Source organism: Sciurus carolinensis, chromosome 9, assembly GCF_902686445.1.
Source record: "Sciurus carolinensis chromosome 9, mSciCar1.2, whole genome shotgun sequence".
NCBI classification, from domain to species: Eukaryota; Metazoa; Chordata; class Mammalia; order Rodentia; family Sciuridae; genus Sciurus; species Sciurus carolinensis.
Genome location: NC_062221.1, coordinates 22,462,191 through 22,480,460, shown reverse-complemented (window position 1 = coordinate 22,480,460; position 18,270 = coordinate 22,462,191). Strand labels below are relative to the sequence as shown.

At 47.2% G+C, this 18,270-nt stretch overlaps 1 protein-coding gene across 1 annotated transcript in view; it reads left to right on the top strand.

The window, feature by feature from the left end:
- The window catches only part of Bfsp2 (beaded filament structural protein 2), a 64,918-nt gene extending 49,470 nt beyond the window's left edge, over positions 1–15,448 (top strand). The window contains exons 5-7 of the mRNA XM_047564744.1: positions 8,995–9,126; positions 13,084–13,304; positions 15,185–15,448. Coding sequence (XP_047420700.1) covers positions 8,995–9,126; positions 13,084–13,304; positions 15,185–15,188 — 357 coding nt within the window. The 3' untranslated portion in view covers positions 15,189–15,448. The remainder of the gene's footprint in view (positions 1–8,994; positions 9,127–13,083; positions 13,305–15,184) is intronic.
- Positions 15,449–18,270: the final 2,822 nt, after the last annotated feature.

The following is an 18,270-nucleotide window of genomic DNA, read 5'->3' as shown; positions in this document are numbered from 1 at the left end:
AGGCCTCACAGGAGAGGTCTTACCATTAGGTCTCACAAGTTAAGGGCTCAGTCCCACAAGACTGCCCTCATTGCAGGTGACAATTGCAAGTCTGATCCTGTCACACTAGTGACCAGCCGTGGGCAGGAAAGGGACCAAGAGCTCCCAAGCACCATCTTCACAGCACCTATTCCCCAACCTGGAAGGTCAAGCCTCACCTTCCGGGTTTTATGTAGAACTCATTTCCTAGGCATGGTCGATGAGATCACCATTGGTGGTTCAGTGCCTCTCCCCTCCCCAGGATAAGGGGTGGGGCTGAAAGTTCCAACCCCCTCATCATATGTATGAATTCCCCAAGCAACCAGCACCCGTCCTTAAGGGTAGTCCCAAAAACATCTCCTTAACCTCAACTCAGGTGCGGTTGAAAGGGGTTTGTTATGAATGAGGAAAAGACACACTCCTTTTACTTTTATCAATATGGAACTATTTCAGGTGCTGGAAACTAATTATCACAAAAGATGCTCCTATGGGATAATCCCAGAGGGCAGACGTTGTGGCAGCCATCTTGGAATCCTGCCCAGGGACCAGGTCCCAGCACTGGAGCAGAGAACTAAAACAGTACCCCTCCCTACCTCCTTTCAGTCTCCTCGACCAGGCAAACAGCTCTGCCTTCGGTTCACCTTCTTCAGGGGAGTACAGAGCCCCTTTTCTTTTTCCAGTTTCTCAACCTGGGAAAGGAGAAGACTTTGCTTCCTGGTTGTGAGTCTGCTTCCAGCAAGGCAAGCTCTGCTTTGCCCCCTTAACTTCCTCCTGGAGATGTTCCTTCCGTTCTCTTTTGCCCAAAACTGGTTGCACAATTCCTGTCCCTTGCTCACTGCAGCTAGGTGGCATGTCTGATAGTCAAAAATTTATTCAGTGACCCACACAAGCTAGTGGTGGGATGATTGAAAGAGAACTCAGCCCCTTTGAGTATCCTCGTGGGCCAGGAACCCACTGAGACAGGGTCTCTCCTAAATTGCTGAGGCCAGCCTGGAATTTGCAATCCTCCTGCCTCAGCCTCCCAAGTCACTGGGATTATAGGTATGCACATCTTTGCCAAGTTCCATAACAAACAAATTACTTTCATACTGACAGGAGGTCTCAGGGGCGTTGGAGGCACTAGGGGTCAGGAACTTTATCTGAGCTGTATCCTCCATGCCCTAAACAGTCAAGATGACTGTGGAAAACTGTGATGAATGAAAAGACGTGGATAGATTGAAATGAATCGTGAAGTTCTCAGAGCTGGAAAAGACATTAGAAATTGTCTACAGCACAGCCATCTTCTAGAAAGTTCAGCCGTGGTGCAAACATTCCAGTCTGTGCAGTAATCCAGCATGGTAGTGACTAACCACGTGTGGTTTTGTAGCTCTTGAAATGTTGGCTAAGGAACTGAAAGTTTAGTGTTATCTAATTTTATTTAATGTTTATTTAAGTAGCTACCTATGACTAGTGGCTACCATGTTGGACAGCCTAGGTCTAGATTAACCTGTGAGGAAACTATAGACTCTCATGTCTCTGTGTCATCCATATTCATGTACAATAATTTGCCCTGTAAAGGCAAATATGTCATATAACCTGCTGCTTTCACCCAGAAGAGTTGATGTCTTCTAGAATATATACAATTGAATTAAAACGAGTTTCTGCTTCTCTGACTCCAGTCTGCGAAATAGCCTGATGTGATGTTGCCACATTAGCCAACTGGGGGAGCTTCTTTTAAAGAGGATAGAAAGGGCAGAGTGGGGGGCTGGGGAGATAGCTCAGTCGGTAGATGGCTTGCCTTGCAAGCACAAGGCCCTGGGTTTGATCCCCAGCACCCAAAAAAAAAAAAAAAAAAAAAGAAAGGGCAGAGTGGAGAATCCCTATAGTCCTAGCTACCTGGGAGGCTGAGGCAGGAGGATAACTTGAACCCAGGAGTTTGAGGCCAGTCTGGGCACTTAGCAAGATCCTGTCTCAAAGAAAAGTTGTTTTTTGTTTTTGTTTTTGTGTTTTTTTCAAAGGACCAGGGGTGTATCTCAATGGTAGAGCACTTACCTAGCATGGGTGAGGCCCTGGGTTCAATCCCCAGGAGATCAGAACCCTCCTGACACCTGTAATCCTGAAACCCCTGTGTGTGGATGACTGGCTATAATTCCCAATGGTTCTACAGGGAAAGAAGCTATGGCTGTATCCAGTGCTCACAGGAAGCCTTAAAGGGGAATCACTAGCATTTCCATACTTGGACACATTGCAGAGAGCTTGGCTAAAGGGCCCAGTTTGCCTTATTTTTTTTTTTTTTTATACCAGAATTTGAACCCAAGGGAACTTAACCACTGAGCCACATCCCCAGCCCATTTTTTATTTATTATTTTGAGTCAGAGTCTTGCTAAGTTGCTTAGGGCCTCCCTAAGTTGCTGAGGCTGGCTTTGAACTCACAATCTCCCTGCCTCAGCCTCTCAAGTCTCTGGAATTACAGGTGTGCACCACTGCACCTGGCCCTTTATTTATATTTTAATTGTTTATATCTATTTTAACATTTTTAAAGATAACACATTGACTTTGTTCAAAATTCAATATGTACAAAAGTGAAAAGTATCACCAATTCAATTCTTTGCTTTGTGTGAATTAATGTTATTTTCTTGTATCTTCTAAGAGAAATTTTATGCATACATATAAAGAAATATGTATATTTCTCTCTATCTCTCCTCACAAATAGTAATATTCAGACTGGATTGTTTTACAACTGCATATTATATCACAAAGAGCAGCAAACTGTAGATTAAGTCAAAACTGGCCCACTGCCTGTTTTTGCAAATAAAGTTTTATTGGAACATAACCATACACATTCATTTATCTATTATCTATGCCTGCATTTTCACTACATTAGCAGAGTGAATAGTTGCAACAGAGACCACATACATGGACTTCTGAAGGCTAAAATATTTATGCTCTGGTCCCTCACAGGAGAAGCTGGTGACCCCTGCTTTAGCTAATGGATACCCTAGAACTGATTTAGGCCATGTGCCATTGAAAGCATGTGGGTGGCCTCCAATCTTTTGCTATTACAAGATTATAGTCACTAATTTTGTATAGCCATCATTTCCAAAATATAGAAATGGATCTGTTGGATAAATTCCTAGATAAGAAATTACTGGCCTGAAAAGCATGTGCCCTGGTAATTTTGAAAAGCAACAGTCAAACCCTCTGCAAGGGTTGCAACAATTTACATTCCCATCAGAGATATCTGAGACTGCCCCCTTCCCCGCATCCTCACCAATAAAGTACATAAGTCCTTTGCTAATATTTAAGGTAAACAATGTGTTTTCAGTGTATTGGTATTTTGTATTTCTCATAAGGAAGGTGGAACATCTTTTAGATACTGGATTCCATACATACTCACTTCTGAGCACTACCAGGTCCTATCTTTTACCCATTTTTCATGAGATTTCAGATTTTTTTTAACCACTGATTTGTCATGGTTAGTCCTATGATATAAGTTGCACATATGTCCCCAGATGGTCCTTTGTCATTTTTAATTAGTTTATGGTACTCCAGCTAGTTTTTAAGACATAAGGTTAGCCAGATTATTACAAAGATACTATAATTCAGACTTCTACAACAATTACTTTAAGAAGGAGAATCTATTCTTCTCCTTTAAGAAGGAGAATCTATTCTTCTCCTTTAAGAAGGAGAATCTATTCTTCTCCTTTAAGAAGGAGAATCTGTTCTCCCTCGTGGCTGATCCTCTTCTGCTACTTTGAGCAATACAGTGTGTTTTCTAACAACCCAGGGGGACAAGGAGTCCACAAAGCTACTTTCTCATCTGTATTTAGCGGCTTTCAGAGAGGCTGGGACTTAGTCCTATACGCAAAAAAGAGCAGCTTCGACAAACAGGCAGCTCTTTTTTTCCTTATTTTTTTTTTACTGATAGCCAGGTAGTTCTTGCAGAAACTCAAGGAGAAACTTGGGCTTGCCTACCCAGGCCAGCTGTTCTGCCAGTGTGGAAGTTTTACCGTGAGACTCGCATTTCTTTTCAATTCCTGCTAAGGAGGACCCGTGTCACTGGTGTAGACTGAATGGCATCCAAACCTTTCTCAAATAAATTCTACAGCTGGCCAGGGGAGGTCAGGGGTGTGTGGGTGCTGCCTGTCAAAAGCTGTCCTTAACTAAATCACACGTGACATCACGTGACTGTAAAGTGCCGTTGGACTGCTGTAATCATGGTAACAGATCCTTCCAGTGAGAAGATTTGTCTAATTCCATCCCTGGTACAGTCTCCTCTTATTCTAGTCCCTGGCCTGTACCAGGCCCAAACTGTAGACATTCAATAAAAATCTCTGGGCCTGGTGGTGCATGCCTGTAATCCCAGTGGCTCAGGAAGCGGAGACAGGGAGGACTGCAAGTTCAAAGCCAGCCTCAGCAACTTAGGGAGGCCCTAGGCAATTTAGCAAACCCTTTCTCAAAATAAAAAATAAAAAGTCTTGGGGATGTGGCTCAATGATGTGGCACCCCTGTGTTCAATTCAAGGTTAAAAAAAAAAAAGAAAAGAAAAAGAAACTGTCAAGCAAGCTAGGTGTAAAAAGCCATGTTTGGATCCTGAGGGTAAAGAAAGGGGACAGGTTGTCCCTGCACACAAGGTACCCCGAATCTAATGTGGAGGTTGCTGAGGTGGCGGGGGTGGGGGGCAGTGCCAGCACTGCTTTATTTATTGAGCACTTAGCAAGTACCAGGCACTGTTCTATGCACTTGACAGCTATGTTCTCATTTAGTCTAGATGGATATTGCAACCAACACTCTTTACTGCCAGGCTCAACTAGACAGATCACGAATATGGGGAAATTCTGATTCACCGTTAGAATGAGGAAATAAGCCAGGCACAGTGTCACCTGCCTGTAAGTCCCAGCACTTAGGAGTCTAAGACAGAAGCATCACTTGAGACCAGGAGTTTGAGACCAGTCTGGGCAACATAGTGAGACCCTATTTCAAACAAAAAACAAACAAACCAAGTGCTGGGGTAGCTCAGTGGTAAAGCACTTGCCTAGCATGCACGAGGACCTAGATTCAATTCCCTGTACCACAAAAAAATAAAAATAAGCAAGAGATATCTGGTGGAATATGAGCCTGGGGAAACCTTTGTCCTGAGGACTGAAGGTCACGTCAGACTTCTCTCAGGATCTTTCCAAATGGAAGTTCCTTCCTCTTCTCTAAGTCAAGACCAGGAGCCCCTGGGTCCCCCCGGGACGGCCGCTTCCCCTTTGCCCGTGACAGGGAACACAATGAGGTTAGTATGTTCTTTTGAAATCTGGAAAGTGCGTAAGCGCCCAGGCAGGTAGCCGCACTCTGCAGCAGGACAATGTTCTTATGAGGATGTTGTTTACCAGTTCCCAAAACCAGAGAGCTCTTGTGACTTGCCCAAACTCACACAGCAACTGCTTGGGGGAAGGCAGAAGTCACCTTTCAATCCCCAATGCCCATCCTAGATACAAGATCTGCCGAGAATCCACTCACATTTCTAGCCTCAGGGAGCCTCGCCGCTCTCCCTCCTCTCTGCTTCCTCCCGAGCGTCCACTCTTCCCTAACGCTAGTGGCACTTCTTCCAGTTCGCTGTCGTGGCCAAGGCTGTTTGGAGGAATGGCGAAGGTGATCAGCAAAGTGGGGCAGGTTTGGAGATGGCTCTCTTTCCCTTTTCTCCCCACATTTGTATCCACAAAAGGCTGAATCTCAAATACTTGACTATGATTTGCCATGATTAAAATTTTTGAAATTCGAAAATCTTTATTCTCTTTTACAATACACGTGCGTCCCAGGCATAGTGGTGCGTGCCTGTAATTCCAGCGACTCAGGAGGCTGAAGCAGGAGGATTACAAGATCAAGGGCAGCCTGGCAGAGTAGTGAGACACTGTCTCAAAATAAAAAATAAAAAGGGCTGGGGTTGTAGCTCAGTGGTGGAGCACCCCTGGGTTCTATCCCCAGGACCAAAACAAAAAATACAAATATACTCTCCTGCCCCGGAAATATAGATGGAGTGCAAACATGATCAGCTCAGCTCCTGCACAGAGGAACCAAGATTTCAAGCTGGTTTCAAAGGCTGAAAACCAATATATTTGAATTTCATTACACAACCTAACAGCTGCACTAAACACCTACCTACAGGTGCTGAGGTCACACACCTGCTACTTGGGGCTAAGGTCACACACCTACTACTTGGTCCAAGAGAAGAAATCTGGAGGCCTTGGGTTGAAATGGAAATAAAAATAGAATTATTATAATAACCATAGAACATGAATCAAAAATCCGTTGGAAAAAAACGTGTATTTTTAGGTGAGTTAAAGGTACTAACTGGCTCGGCTTGTGCTCAGTTGATTTGAGAAGGAGTGGGATACAATATGAAATGACATTGGAACTCATCGTGATCAAATGATGAGTATTAAATGATCTAGTATTAAACTAGAAGAAAGTGTCTGGTGCTGGCAGGTCTTTAACACCTCTGTGCTTAAAATCTCATCTTTCAGTAAATAAAAAATAGGCCTTGAGACTTGGCAGTTCGGCAGGCAAAGGTGGCTACAGTTTAAGAGTATTGGTTTTAATTTTATTAATTTTTTCAGTTATCTTCTATCTGTGGCAAGTGAGACTGTCTCATCCATTTCTATAGCGATCTAGAACTTTGCTTCCACGGACCAGGCATCACCTGGGAACTGGGAAATGCAGATTCCTGGGTCCCACTCAGGATCTCCTGTTTCAAAGTCTGCATTTCCACAAGATCCCAGGTGATGCTGATGCTCTGAGAACAGAGCGGTCTGCCTAAGTTAAGGGGAAGGCCCTTCTCATCTCCAAGGTCTTAAATGTGTGGATTGGCAGAGCAGCAGCATTCAACGCTGGCTGAAGACAGCACTTGTGGGTCTGCTGCGGGAACTGCATCCTGGCTCTGCCCCCGATAGGCCATCTGATCTCAATCTCTCTGTGCCTCAGTTTCCTAGTGTAAAATGAGAACACTAATGACATTTGCTTCACAGGGTTGTAAAGATTACATGAGAAAATGGACGTAAGGCTGTTAACATGAGGCTTGGCACAGAGTGAGTGCCTAATGCATATTAATCAGTTCTGGTGGCCTTCAACGCCCAGCGGCTATCACACAGGCATTTGTTAGCTACTATTACTTTAAACATATAGAAAATACATGCAGCCATACTTCCATGCTTTAAAGCTTCTAAAGGCTTCTATGTGCACAAGCTAATGGAAGCCCCATAGTGAGCCCAGGAGGTAGTCATGCAATTATCATTCTTCTCTTACTGTCGACTCAATTCTGTGGGCAGGGAGACTTGGGGGGATGAGTGATGGCCACTAGAGCTGGCCCCCACCTCTGCTCTCCTTCAACCACACCCAGGCTTTCAGCAGTCACTCTTGGGAGCTCTTTGTAGTCATTGAACAGCAAGAGTTGGAGATACTACCCCTGAGTTAGAAACCTGTCAACGTGGGGCATCTCAACCAGTCAATGAATGTACTATTTTTTTTATTCCATAAATAATGTTCATATGTGGGGGAAAGGCAAATTCAGAAGTCAGTAACCTAGGGGAGAAAATGGGATTTTTTTCCCCTCCTACATCATTGAGACTGCACTCAAGAAAATGAGGGTGCGCTCTCATTTTTCACTTTTTACCAGCAAAGAGGACCTGGTTCCCTAAACATATGGGGAGGAATCGGACTCTCCATCTTGCTCTGGAGAGAAGTTTCAAAACAGAGGTCTTGTATTCATAATTCGTTTTCACAAGGAAACAGAGTATCAGATTGACAGAAATTAGGATGGATAATTCCTTGTCTGATGACGATGGGGGGCAGCTGGCTCTATCTTATGGTACTGGAAGGGGTGACAAGTTGAAGGACAATTTGGGAGGGCTCTCCAAAATCATGAATACATGCCCTTTAAACCAGCAATGTCACCACAGGAATGACCTCTCAGAGACAGGCCTTTGGGTGTAAAATGAGGGATGGAAGGTAATTCTTTGCACCATTGTAATGGGGAAAACTTAGAAACAACCTAAGTACCCATGAGTAGGGACTTCTAAATAAATAACAGTTTTTCCAAACAGGGCAATGCTATGCAGCCATTCAAAAGAATGTAATCTGGGATGGGGTGCAGCTCAGTGGTAGAGTGCTTGCCTCGCATGCACCAGGCCCCGGGTTCAATTCCCAGTATTGAAAAAAATAAATAAATAAACATACACTTAAAAGAATGTCATCCATCTCTATAAACTGATGTAGAATAATTCCCAAGATAGAGTAAGTACTACGCCAAAGCAAGGGAGGAAGTGACCCATGTTTATTTATAAATACAGCCATGCTCCATATAATGGTACTTCCATCAGTGACAGGTCGAATGTGCCATGGTGGGCCCATGAGATTATCTCACCTAGTGACGTCAAAGCCATCTTAGTTTGTACAAGGACACTCTGCTGGTCACACAACTGCATAGACTGACGTCACATTTCTCAGGACATATTGGCATCCTTAATCAACACAGAGGTATCTGAAGTACTGCTGGGAGGAGGTGTCAGAAATGGAAACAGGAGTCGGTCTGCCATCTCATCTTTAGAATGCTATTTCATTTGCATTCTGTGTTTAAACTAAATAAAACTTTATATACACATTGGTGAGGAGGCCAGTAGAGAAGGGGGATTTTTTTTTTTTGAACCAGAGATCGAACCCAGGGGCATTTAACCACTGAGTCACATCCCAGCCCTTTTTAATATTTTATTTAGAGACAGGGTCTCACTAAGTTGCTGAGGCTGACCTTGAACTCATGATCCTCCTCCTTCAGCCTCTCAAGCCTCTAGCCTTACAGGTGTGCACCACTGCGCCCAGCTGAGAAGGGGGATTTTAAATTGGCCAGGTTGTTTCCTCTGGTTAGAGGCAATAGGGAGATTAGAAAGGCTGGGAAGGAAGGAAGGAGGGATCCAGGCTCCTGATTCATCCCTGCTCACGCTGAGACCTGACTCTCCACAGCAACACACGGAGGTGGCCTGTGTGTCCCAGACCCAGGAAGAGAAGCTGGCCGCTGCCCTCAGGGTAGAATTACACAACACCTCGTGCCAAGTCCAGAGCCTCCAGGCTGAGACGGAATCCTTACGGGCCCTGGTAAGTGGCGGGGAAGAGCCCTGGCATTTCTTGTATTAATTATAATTCTCGACTGTCAGATTCTAGTCACATGTACGGGTCCTAGTTTGCAAAGGGATCCCATGTGGTGGGATATGACTTTGGGTCTGAAAGGTCTTCTGACTCCCAAGGACCATCAGACACTGAATCCTAGCAAGGATGGTGGACATCCTTTAGTGGGATGCTGCCGGGAATATTGGTAGCTGACACGCATGGCTGCCCCTTTTCAGTGGCCCACATCCCGAGAACTGCCCTTCATCACACAGAAGAGACCCGACCCCAGAGGTTGGGCCTCAACCCCAGCCCTCAGGCAATGACCCGCTGACAGGGATTTGAAAGCCCCGCCCACCTGCTTCCACATGGACCTGCTCACACTCCAGAGCTTTCCATGGGGTCTGCACCCAGTCCAGCTGAGCCCAGGTCTCTGCTCTCACCTTCCCCAGTCCTGTGCTGCTTTCCTCCCTCCTCCTTTTCCTGAGAACAGTCTCTTTGTTATTAATACATTCCAGAATCCTTGTCCCAGGCTCCAGTTCAGGAGAAGGTCTGCCATCTCATCTTTAGAATGCTATTTCATTTGCATTCTATGTTTAAACTAAATAAAACTTTATACATATTGGTATACCTGGCCCCTGACTCACTGTGGCCTGCAGGTGGGTCTCTTGCAGTTATTAATGTTCATTAGTTAAAGTCATTAGTCATCCCTCTATACCATTAGGTCCCCATCAAACAACCTGGATTGAAAATGTTCAGAAAAAAAAATTGCATCTGTGCTGAATACGTACCGTTTTTCATTCCTTGTTATATCCTAAACAATCCGGTACGACAAAAATTTCCAGAGCATTTACATGGGTTAGGTATAAAAGACAGGAGGTTTGCATATGTTACATGCAAATACAACACCATTTTCTATAAGGGATGTGGGCCTCCACAGATTTGGTCTGGAGAGCTATCCTGAAACCAGCCCTCTGCAGACACCAAGGGACACCTGTGTTCATAATGCTGCAGTCCACCCTCTGATCTCTGGGATGGACTGAAGTTCTATTGGGGTGTCGGGCAGAGCTCTCCAAGGTGCCCCTTCAGAGAGTCGTTTGTACTCTTCTACCCACAAGCATTGTTGGTGCACACTGGAGTGTGTGAAGGCGTTGGTCCGTGCAATCCTTGTACAGCTGAGATGCTCTGGAGTCCAGTAAGGCCAACAGCGGTTCCGGGTCCATGCAAGGGGGTGCGAGGAAAGGACGTGAGGGGAGAGAAAGCAAGAGTACTGGAGTCAGCAGGGCGCGGCTCCTCCTCCGCTTCCCATGAGAGAATGCACACGAGCGTGTTCTTCCTGCTCTACACACCACACTGAAGGACTCGCCACGTTCCTGGAACTCTACCAAGTGCTTTGAGGACCTAAGACTAATTTGTCCCCAAGGAGTCAATGTGACTTCAGTGAGGAGCTGATATAACCCCAGAAATGAGAGAGCTCTGCATGCAAGGGGTGGCAGGTGGGGTGACCACCACCAGGTGGGAGTCAGGTGGCCCACCTCGAGGTCACTGTGGAGGAGAGGAGAAAGTAGAGAGGGGCAGAGCTGGGGCTGGGCCCAGAGGCTCCACACGCCACTCTGCCGCCACTTTTCCAGTAGGTCCTATGGGATTAGGGACTGGTGCTCAGATGCTAAGTCTAGAGGGGGTGTGGCTGTGTGACCCCCTCTAAGCCTCAAGTGAGGCTGTACTCTGGTTATCATATCTACCTGGTGGCTTATGCCAACAGGGATCATTTGTTCCCTCATTCTGTGATTTAGGTGGAGTTCTTCAGGGATAGCTCTTCTCTATTCCAAGGGGCACCTGCCAGGACTGGGACACCCAGGAATGGCTTCTTCAACTCACATGTGTGGTGCTTCGGTTGTGCATCTCCTTGTCTAGCTCTGCATGGCCCTGAATTTCGCTCAGACCACATTCTCTTGGTGAAAGCAATGACAAACCAGCCAGGTCCAACAGGAAAGGAAATAGACTTTCCCTCTTGATGGAACAGTAGTGGCCAGGTCACATTGAGAACGACCGTGTGGGATGGTGATAATTGTAGCAGCTGCCTTTGCAAATGTGATCCACTGTAAGATCAGAATAGAATTTACCTCCTAAAGTGGAGGGGAAGATTAGTTGGATAATGCACGTCCAGCCCTTAGTGCTGTGCCCGCCCAGAGGGATCAATCAACAAATGGCATCTGTTATTATTTGTCATATAAAATTATTAACCAACAGTTCAGTTACCTCAAGTTGGTATCATCAGTCACCTAGTCACCTCATTTAAACCCCATGGTCCTAACTTTTGGGACAAATGGGAAGAGAATTCACATGCCCAACCAGAACACTTTAGAGCAGTAGCATTCCGGCTGTGCTTACCACCCAGAACGGGCCAGCTCTGTCCCCTGCTGGTTCCGAAAGATCACAGTTCTCCTTCCTGGGTCTTGCAGACAAAGTGAAGGGCAGAGACTGAGCCAGAACAGGTAACAAACCTCCATACAGTTCATCCAGCCAAACCTGTCATCCCAGAGAAACCTATGTGCACCCAAGTCCCCACAGATCACCTAAGCCTCGGACGGCCAAGCTGGCCAGACCTTGAGTCCCCTTTGCCATTAAGGTGCTTCTGTACTGGACCAAGGCAAGCACCAGTGCTGGTGACTGAGGCCTGCCGAGCTTTGTACGCTCATCAAACCAGGACTGGAAGTTGAACACAAAAGCCACAGACAGGCACCGTCTTGCTTCTGGAAGGTTTAGAAATCCAACGAGTCCCTTCAACCCCCCAGAGACCTGGGGACAGAGAGAGCTTTTGTGATCTCAGTTCCTTGCCGGGGGGCTCTTGATAAGGTGAAGCAGAAGAGATAAAGCCCAGACTTGGGCTCTGGACAAGGCACTGTGGTTTCTGTGTGGGGAATGTTCAAAGAACAGGGACTAGAAGCAGGGAGGCCACTACACTGACCCCAGGTGAGAGGTGATAAGCATCTGATCCTGAGCCATGGAGTCTGGGAAGGAGAAGAGGACAGAACTCGAATACTTCCCAGCCGATACAGGAAGGAAGACCCAGAGAGAGTGAAGATTGGGTTTGGAAGGGAAGAAAGAACAAAGGCATCCTTCCCCAGGGCTTTGAGCTCCTACCGATTCACCAGCTGAAGCCCAGGCTAGGAGGGGCCAACAGGTTCTGAAGGAAAACAGTGGTGCCATTTTGGACACCTTGATTTGAGGTCTGGGTATATATTTCCAGGAAGAAGTTCAGTAGCTGTCCACAGCTGGGTGGACGGGTGACAGAGCTTCCAGGGCAGCAGTCACCAGCCTCCGGAGGACCACTAGAATTCCAAGTGAGGTGGGGGCCCACTAGCTGTACCCCAGGATGGCGGCTCAGAAAGGACCCGGCTTCGGATGGAGCAGCGAGGAGCCCACAGTGAAGCAGAAGAGCCAGAGGGCCTAGCAAAGATGTGCTATGGAAATCCGAAACACGAAGTGCTCGGAAAGCCAGAGCCATCCATTCTAACTGCAGGGACCTGGGAAAGCAGCTGGGGGTGGCGTTTAACCCAAGGATGGATGGCCCCGCTCAGACAGTAGCAGGGAAAGGGCTCCCGAAGGCATTCCAGAAAGAAAGGAAATTTTTCTTTGAAAAAATACTGTGAATGAATTCTCTCTTCTCTCTCCTTTCCTTCCCCTTCCCCCTTTTTTTCCTTTCTTCCCCACCCTCCCGGCCATTAAAAAAAAAAAATCCTCAAATCAAACTAACCCAAATCCTGACCTCCCGAGAATTCATGATTTTTCCACGAGTCCCATGAGACTGATCCCCATCAGTATCCAGAGTGACAAGGTCGTTGTCCCGGAGGAATGGGCAGCCCGGGCCCTCCCGCTACTCGGCACACCTCTCCCTTCCGGGGCCCGGCCCGTGGCCCTGGGCTTGACGCGGTTGCTCTGTCGTAGAAACGAGGCCTGGAGAACACCTTGCACGACGCCAAGCACTGGCACGACATGGAGCTGCAGAACCTGGGCGCCGTGGTGGGCAGACTGGAGGCGGAGCTCAGCGAGATCCGCACCGAGGCCGAGCAGCAGCAGCAGGAGCGCGCGCATCTGCTGGCGCGGAAGTGCCAGCTGCAGAAGGACGTGGCGTCCTACCACGCCCTGCTGGACAGGGAGGAGAGCGGGTACGTCTGACTTCCTCGTTATGTGGAAGGAATGCATATGCGTGGGATTAAAATTGGGTTTTTTTCCAGACTTTATACAAGTAATTAAGAACCAGGCGTGGCGGCGCAAACCTGTAATCCCAGTAACTCGGGAGGCTGAGGCAGGAGGATCGCGAGTTCAAAGCCAGCCTCAACAACTTAGCGAGGCCCTAAGCAACTCAGCGAGACCCTGTCTCTAAATAAAATACAAAAAAGGTCAGGACATGTGACTTAGTGGTTAAGCATCCCTGAGTTCAATCCCAGTACAAAAAAAAAAAAAAAAAAAAAAAAAAAAAAAAAAAAATTAAGATAAAAAGGAAAAAAATCACTCCGGAGCTCCCTCCATCCCCACCATACACACATTCCCATAGTTTAGCTGTCTTTCCAGGATTTTTCTGTTCACACTCATATATTTTTTCACGTATACTTACATATATATTATCCGTGTGTATAGATGTAAATGTACTCTTGGGTGTGTGGCCCTGGGAATTGAGTCCTGAGAACTCTACCACTAAGTTACATCCCCAGTTCTTTTTTCCTTTTATTTGAGAGTCTCCCTATGTATTTCAGAGTCTCAAAAATAGGTGATCTAGGCTTTTCAGTGATTTCATTAAGGACTCCAGCTCTTTCCCTCTTTCCAACATACCACAATCTCTTGGCTTTTTTTCTTCCTCTTTGTTGCCCCATGGTTGCCAAAGGCCTGCCACAGCTCCAGACCTCACAGCCTTATTCATGGCCAAAAGGAGAGAGAGGGAGAGGCAGCAGCAAAACTCATTCCCCTGAGCGACTCTCTCTTTTTATCAGTGAAGAAAAAAAAAAAAAAAAAAAACAGCGAGGTGGCCTCCAGGGAACCTCCTCACGTACCTGCAGGGGACACTGGCTCTTCCAGACTCCACGGTGAAGGCAGGGAAGGCACTGGGCGTGGCCGGGGCGTTGGCCACAGAGTCTGCCATAATCACGCAGCGGCCACGTGGATAGACGAGCCTATAGGCAGTCTTCGTTCTAAGTGGATGGGATTCCAGAGGCATCCACATCAGGCTGGGGCTTAGCTCCGCCACACGCTCCTTCCAGAAATCCAGGCCTCTGGTTTTTTTTCATAGTTCTGCAGCTTCCTCTTTCCCTCCAGGGTCCCATCTGGGGCATAGGCGGAACACGGAGTAGGGACAGCTTAGGGACATACAGTCCAGCCGCCCCCCTGATCCGAAGAACACAAAGGCCCAGGCAGGAAGGGATCTGTCCACGATGACAGCAGAGAGGGAAGCAGAACCTGACCGGAGCCAGGTCCCCGGGTCACTCCGGCGGCCTGTCCTCTCCTCCTTGGGAGGGAAAGCAAGAGAGCCACATGGAAGCCCCTCAGCCCCTCCCTCCTCCTGGGCTGCCTGCCAGCTGTCTTCTCCTTGGATTGCTTTCTTTTGATTATCAAAGCCAGATGTTCCTAGCAAAGCTCATTCTTTCGAATGCCTGTGAACATCTGAGTAAATACACAAAGTCATTTTAAACAAACACCAAGAGTGGTGAGTAAGGCTGAATCCCCTCCAGGAACGCTAGTGCTCCACATGGTGAGTGCCTGCCCTGCGCCTGCGCCGTCCTAACGCCTGTTATCTTCATTTCTCCCCTCCCCACCAGGTCCCCCTGGGACTACAACATCATCCCCACTGTACAGGCAGGAAACAAAGTCTCAGAGAGGTTAAGTCATCTGCCCAAGGTCACACAGCAAATGACCATGAAACGGGAATTTAAAACCCAGAACGGTTGTTCTAAATTCTTTCCCATGAGGCATCTGTCTTTCCCATAATCTTATTATGATAACATTACCAATTTTCTTCATCGATGGCTACTGATTCACATGTGTTTCTTTTCAGCTAGTGGAGAGACTTCCTCTTGTCCTGAAGAAAACGCTGCCTTTCTCACCAACTGATCAGTGACGCTGCTTGGGGAGTTTCGGTCCTTGCTGGATTCTCTAGTTGGTTCAGTGAGAGCTGAAAATCTTCCTGGAAATGGAGGGGGGTCCTTCTGCTTTCATTTAAGTAGCCTGTAGCTTGAGCAACCTCCCTGGTCCCTCTTCCAAATAAATGCTTTGCATGCAGCTTCTAGTTCTGACTCCTGGGTTTCATCACCAGTGGGTGGACGCATCACTTTTTCTGCTTGGCCTTTGCTCGTGGGACATTTTTCTTCTCCTTTTTAAAAATCTTTTGCTGCTTGGGATTGAACCCAGGGCCCTGAGCAGGCTAAGCATACTCTGTACCACTGAGCCAGACTCCCAGCCTGGGGAGCCATCCTGGCAGGTTTCTGGAAGGGTCTTTGAATGTGACACCAACGGCCTCATCATCAAAGGTCAACCATTCTTGGGTTTATCAACATCCAAGTGCAAAAGATGTGCTCATGGCATGCCATGGGGGTGGGCACAACTGGGGGCAAAACACCCCACTCCTATTGGAGAGAGGTCAGCACGGTGCCTGGCTGTGTGTGTCATGATGACAGGGATCACAACGCATTCAGACCTCTCCCCGCGTTCGCTCCGCGTGCATGTTGAAGCGCAGACCCACAGATAGGCTGGCTCTCGGTTGAGTGACTCTCAATTGATTTAAAGGAAACTTCCCTTGAAACCTGTGGGGGACTAACTAGGTCGTGGCTGTGCAGCCCACTTACGGCCTCAGAATTTTCTTCCATGGTCCTTCCCCAGCCTTCTCGGGGCTTGGGCCAGCTAAATATAGTTGGTGCTTCTGCCACCTACGCAGGCCAGGCGCTCCCTCCTGCCTTCTGATTAAAATTGAAACCACCACCTGCATGCTATCATGGGCTGCCAGTGCTTCTAAAACCACAGAAGGAAAAAGAAAAAAAAAGCCCAACCTTAATCTTAATTTCTTAATTCTCCCCTCAAGTTTCTGTCTGTCTGTCACACAGGATTAGAGCAACATATCCCAGCAGAGTCTTTGTTCCCATGAGCTACTAATCCAGACAGAGGGGTGTATCCAATACAGGCACAGTTGAAGACTTTCATTCCTGAGGTTCCAGATCACCAAGGCTGACCAAGCGAAAGAAATCTTGTTTATTCTTAAAAAAAAAAATAATAATAATCCATAAAAGAGAAGCAAAGCAAGCAATAACTCCCACCTGGAATTGCTCCATCTGGCTTCCCTTTGTAGTCTGCAGGATCAAAGGAATTGTATTAATAAGTGACATGGGCAGAACGGCTTTTTACAGTGTGCACAACACCTTTACATAATTCAGGTTGTTGTCTGAGGCATGGCAATCGGCAAGACGCCACCTAAGGCTACGGTTGAGCAAAGCGTCCCTTTCTCCTCTGTAGCTGCACGCTGCGGGCTGCCTGTGTAGCACCCCCAGGCACAAGGGCAGCTCCAAAAGACCAGTGCGGCTGGCCTAGCTGTGCTGGATGCACCGGACACTAAGCCAGGTTTCTTTGCTTGCTTTCTTGTTACTGTGATTGCTGGCCCCGCCAAAACCTAGGGCCTTAGGTCCGCCATCAAAAGGAGGTACTTGTGCGTCTCATTGATCACCTAGGTCCACCATCAAAAGGAGGTACTTGTGTGTCTCATTGCCACGCAGGTTGCAGAACCCAGACTCTATCTAGCCATGGAGGGGAGAAGGGATGTGAACGCTCTCCCCAGTTTCCCCCAGACAGCTCACTGTGCGGAGCTGCATGCCCTCAGTCAGCTCTGCGATCTCAAAGAGCAGCTGCTGTCCGTCATTCAGTTAATCACCCTTTGGCAAGGAGAGCTCTGTCGGGGTGGTGCTTTGGGTTTCCTGCACAGGTTCTAGCTGTTTCTAATGAGGCCTCATTAACAGGTAGGAAGGGGCACCGCTGGCCCCCCTGACTCGGCCAGGGCCTTACTTCAATCAGACTTCCTCTCACAACATCCTGGTACAATTACACTTTGGCAGCGATCACTGACAGGTGGCAGGGGAGGCTGCTGCCTGTGTTGGTGTCAAGGACAGAGCATTTGTTCTGGAGCAGAGCAGAGAATGACCTCTGACCGGCTCCCGCTAAGCCAGGGCAGACCTCTCTTTCCACACCAGCCAACTCCACTGGCCTCCAGCCTTGCTCCTGGAACGCAGTCTCAACTCCCAGTGAGACTAGAACATCCACTGGCTTTCAGACCCTGTATTCTTTGATACCATTGTCCTTAAATCTCACCCTCTTGATCATCGGTATTTGGCAAGCACTAGTGTCCAGCTGGACTTGGGGGACCCCGTTTAAAAGAAGACAGTTTCTGCTTTGGGGGGTTTACAACCTTGGCAGGGATTCCAGATGTGCACATAAGGGTCAAAATGAAGGATAAACAAAGCAAAGCAGGTAAAGCAGCACATTACAGTTTGCACGACTCCTTCATAAAATTCATTTTGTCATCAAAGGCATGAAGAGAGACATCTAAGGGCTGGGGTGCAGTTCAGTGCTAAAACACTTGCCTAGCATGTGGGAGGCCCCGGGTTCAATCCCTAGCACTGCAGAAGAAAAAGAAAAAATAAATAAATAAAACAGACATCCAAGCCTAATCTCAGGTGCATTTCAGCAAGATTCAGTAAGAACCATCAGCACCATGCAGTTCTCTGATTATGTCTAAATGCCCCACAGATATCCTTTTATAAACCCTTACCTCAACTCACCTATTTGAGGGGTAAATTTAAGATCTTATCTGGGGTTTCCAGGCTTAGAAAATAAAAATGGAGGATGCCCAGATTCATGTGAATTTCAGAAAAACAACAAATAATTTTTTTGCATAAGAATATCCCACATGCTGCATAATATATACTAAAAAATGATCCAGCAAGCCTAAGAAGATCGGACAGAAACAGTCCACACTTCTGATTTCCCACGCAGTTCTCTAACTTCAAAGGGTTGGCAGGGATATCCCAACAGAAGGAAAGCAGTGACCTAGACTGTGTCCTTGCCCAGCCTCCACTGGAAATTGTCCCCTGACACAGCAGC